General features: G+C 31.1%; 1 protein-coding gene across 1 annotated transcript in view; it reads left to right on the top strand.

The window, feature by feature from the left end:
• Positions 1–216: 216 nt before the first annotated feature.
• The window catches only part of LOC109580725 (sporozoite surface protein 2-like), a 13,335-nt gene continuing 11,284 nt past the window's right edge, over positions 217–2,267 (top strand). Inside the window, exons 1-3 of the mRNA XM_019994211.1 lie at positions 217–327; positions 723–764; positions 806–893. Coding sequence (XP_019849770.1) covers positions 217–327; positions 723–764; positions 806–893 — 241 coding nt within the window. The remainder of the gene's footprint in view (positions 328–722; positions 765–805; positions 894–2,267) is intronic.

Genomic DNA, 2,267 nt, shown 5'->3' with positions numbered 1-2,267 from the left:
TAATAACAGGTGTTAATTAATAATGCGTAACAATTAATTTATAAAAAACAAGGTGCGCATGCGTTGTAGGTACATCACCACTCACATTGCTATTTTTGATGTTGCAGCTGCACTTATCTTCTTCACTAGTCTGTGGCTCTAAAAACCATTCTTATTTTCCACAAATTTTCTCCAATTTTTGCTTTTTGGCTTCATTCAATACTATTCTGTTAGTTAATGGACTATATTCTCATTATTCTGCCCATATTAACGCACAGTAAGCTACAAGTCAAAGAGAGTAAGAAACAAGACCTTAAAGGCATTGGAATGATGAAAGTCAAGATAAAGGTATTAACAGTAAGGGAATTATTTGACTGATCTATGTAGTATAAAGTTAATTTAATAGTTTCGTGTACTATATCCTTATAAAAAAGTGATGGTGCTGAGCATGAGTATGTAGTTCGATCGATACACCTTGAAACGGAGTGTGGGCAAAAATTTCTCAAAAAGGACTTATATGTAGGCAACAACCTAATATGGAAAGCAAAGAGATGCCCACATGCATTGATGCTACTACAAATACATCATATATATGTCCCATACATTGTATAAATGTTACTACTATTATGCACTATACCATAGGCACTAAACCATCTAAAAGGATACGTATTATAAAAGACTCAGTTTCTGATGAAGGCATGGCAATACTAAATGTAATTTAAAGTATTATAGTTTTAATATAGAGAATGATGACTTTCACTTGTCTGGATTTTCTCAATAAAAAAGTTAGTTGCATGTATAATAATATTGACGTATTTTCTTTTAGAAAAGCATATGGATACTCCTACTGAGAACGAGATGTTTCAAGAAGACAGAAATTCCAGAGTTTGTATTGGAAATAACAGTTCCTGAAGGTACATGTTACATATGTATACAAATTTGATTTGTGTAATATTACATTATAGGAATTCCGAATGAATTTTTTTGTGAGACGCTGAAGACAAGAAAAGAAATCCATACAATGCTATAATGTACAATGATATTGATATTTATTACTATAGAATGTAATTGCATGTAGGCCAAAGCAAATTTTGTACCTATCAAGGCATTTCGTATAATAATTATTTACAACGTACATTACATTTGTGTAGACCAATTTTAAAGGTTTTTGAACAGCCATTTTTGAAAAACAAATATTGTAGTAAATAATATTAAAGTTATAATGCTTTGTCATTGTTCATCTTTTTGCTTAGTAATATGTGACCATAATTGACAAAAGGTACCTTTATTGCGGGTAGTGAAATTTGTCTTTCTAGCCTAAGAAATCCAACTTCCTGAGCCCCATTTATCATGAAATTACTCCACAGGATGCAAAAAGTTACCATAAAACTTTTAGAAACAATGATTGTCTAACAAAGCACTCACAGTTTGATATTTTCCATTATAACGATCAATTTTAAAATTTGCCATAAGGGCCCTTTTGTCAATTATGGTCACATATTGAATAAAAATTGAGCACAATTCTGAAGTTGTTGAAACATGGCCCTGGAGTAATTCAAGTCGTTATGTATATTAATTCTAACCATCTTTTGCTGTAGAAGGAAGACTTGTTTATAAAAGAAGAGAAGACAAAATTTATCTTGGTAAAAAAACTATGTAAACAATAAATGTTATAATTACTAGGTAAATGGACTTGATTTGTTACACATGTGCTGTGAATCCACATAAGTATGCACTTGCCTTAATGGATGCAATGTTTACAGAGGAGGAGATGGCTTTTTCGTGTTTTAAAGAGTCCAAACGAAGCACTAAGAAACCATTAGACAAAAACAAAATTGAACTATTGGAAGGTAAAAGCTAAACATAATAATAATAATAATGATAATAATAATAATTTATCTTTTCAAAACAAAGAAAATTTAGGGACAAGAGTTGTAAAGAGAAAAAACATGGACAGGAGAATTTTTGAAGGACTAGCACATAGAAATGTGTAGCCTAAAGTAAACATTTAAATTAAGAATTGAAACATGAAGAACAGGAACACACAAAGTGGAATGTATGAGGGGAGTCTGAATCAAAAAAAGAATTAAAATGTAACCAAAAAAATCAATAATTTGTTTTTTAATAGAGGGATAGGATTTAGAGAGGTGTAATTTGTTCCACAATCTCACAACACGAGCAAAGTAAAAGTGTCTGGTAGTAGACAATCTATGATATTTACAATACAGTTTCCCAGAAGAACCAGATCGAGAACCTGGCCTACAGAAGGTAACGAAAGAGAAGATGTC

Source organism: Amphimedon queenslandica, unplaced genomic scaffold, assembly GCF_000090795.2.
Source record: "Amphimedon queenslandica unplaced genomic scaffold, v1.1 AMPQUscaffold_13480, whole genome shotgun sequence".
Classification (NCBI taxonomy): domain Eukaryota; kingdom Metazoa; phylum Porifera; class Demospongiae; order Haplosclerida; family Niphatidae; genus Amphimedon; species Amphimedon queenslandica.
Note: the sequence above shows the minus strand (reverse complement) of the source record. Positions and strands in the feature narration are given on the sequence as shown.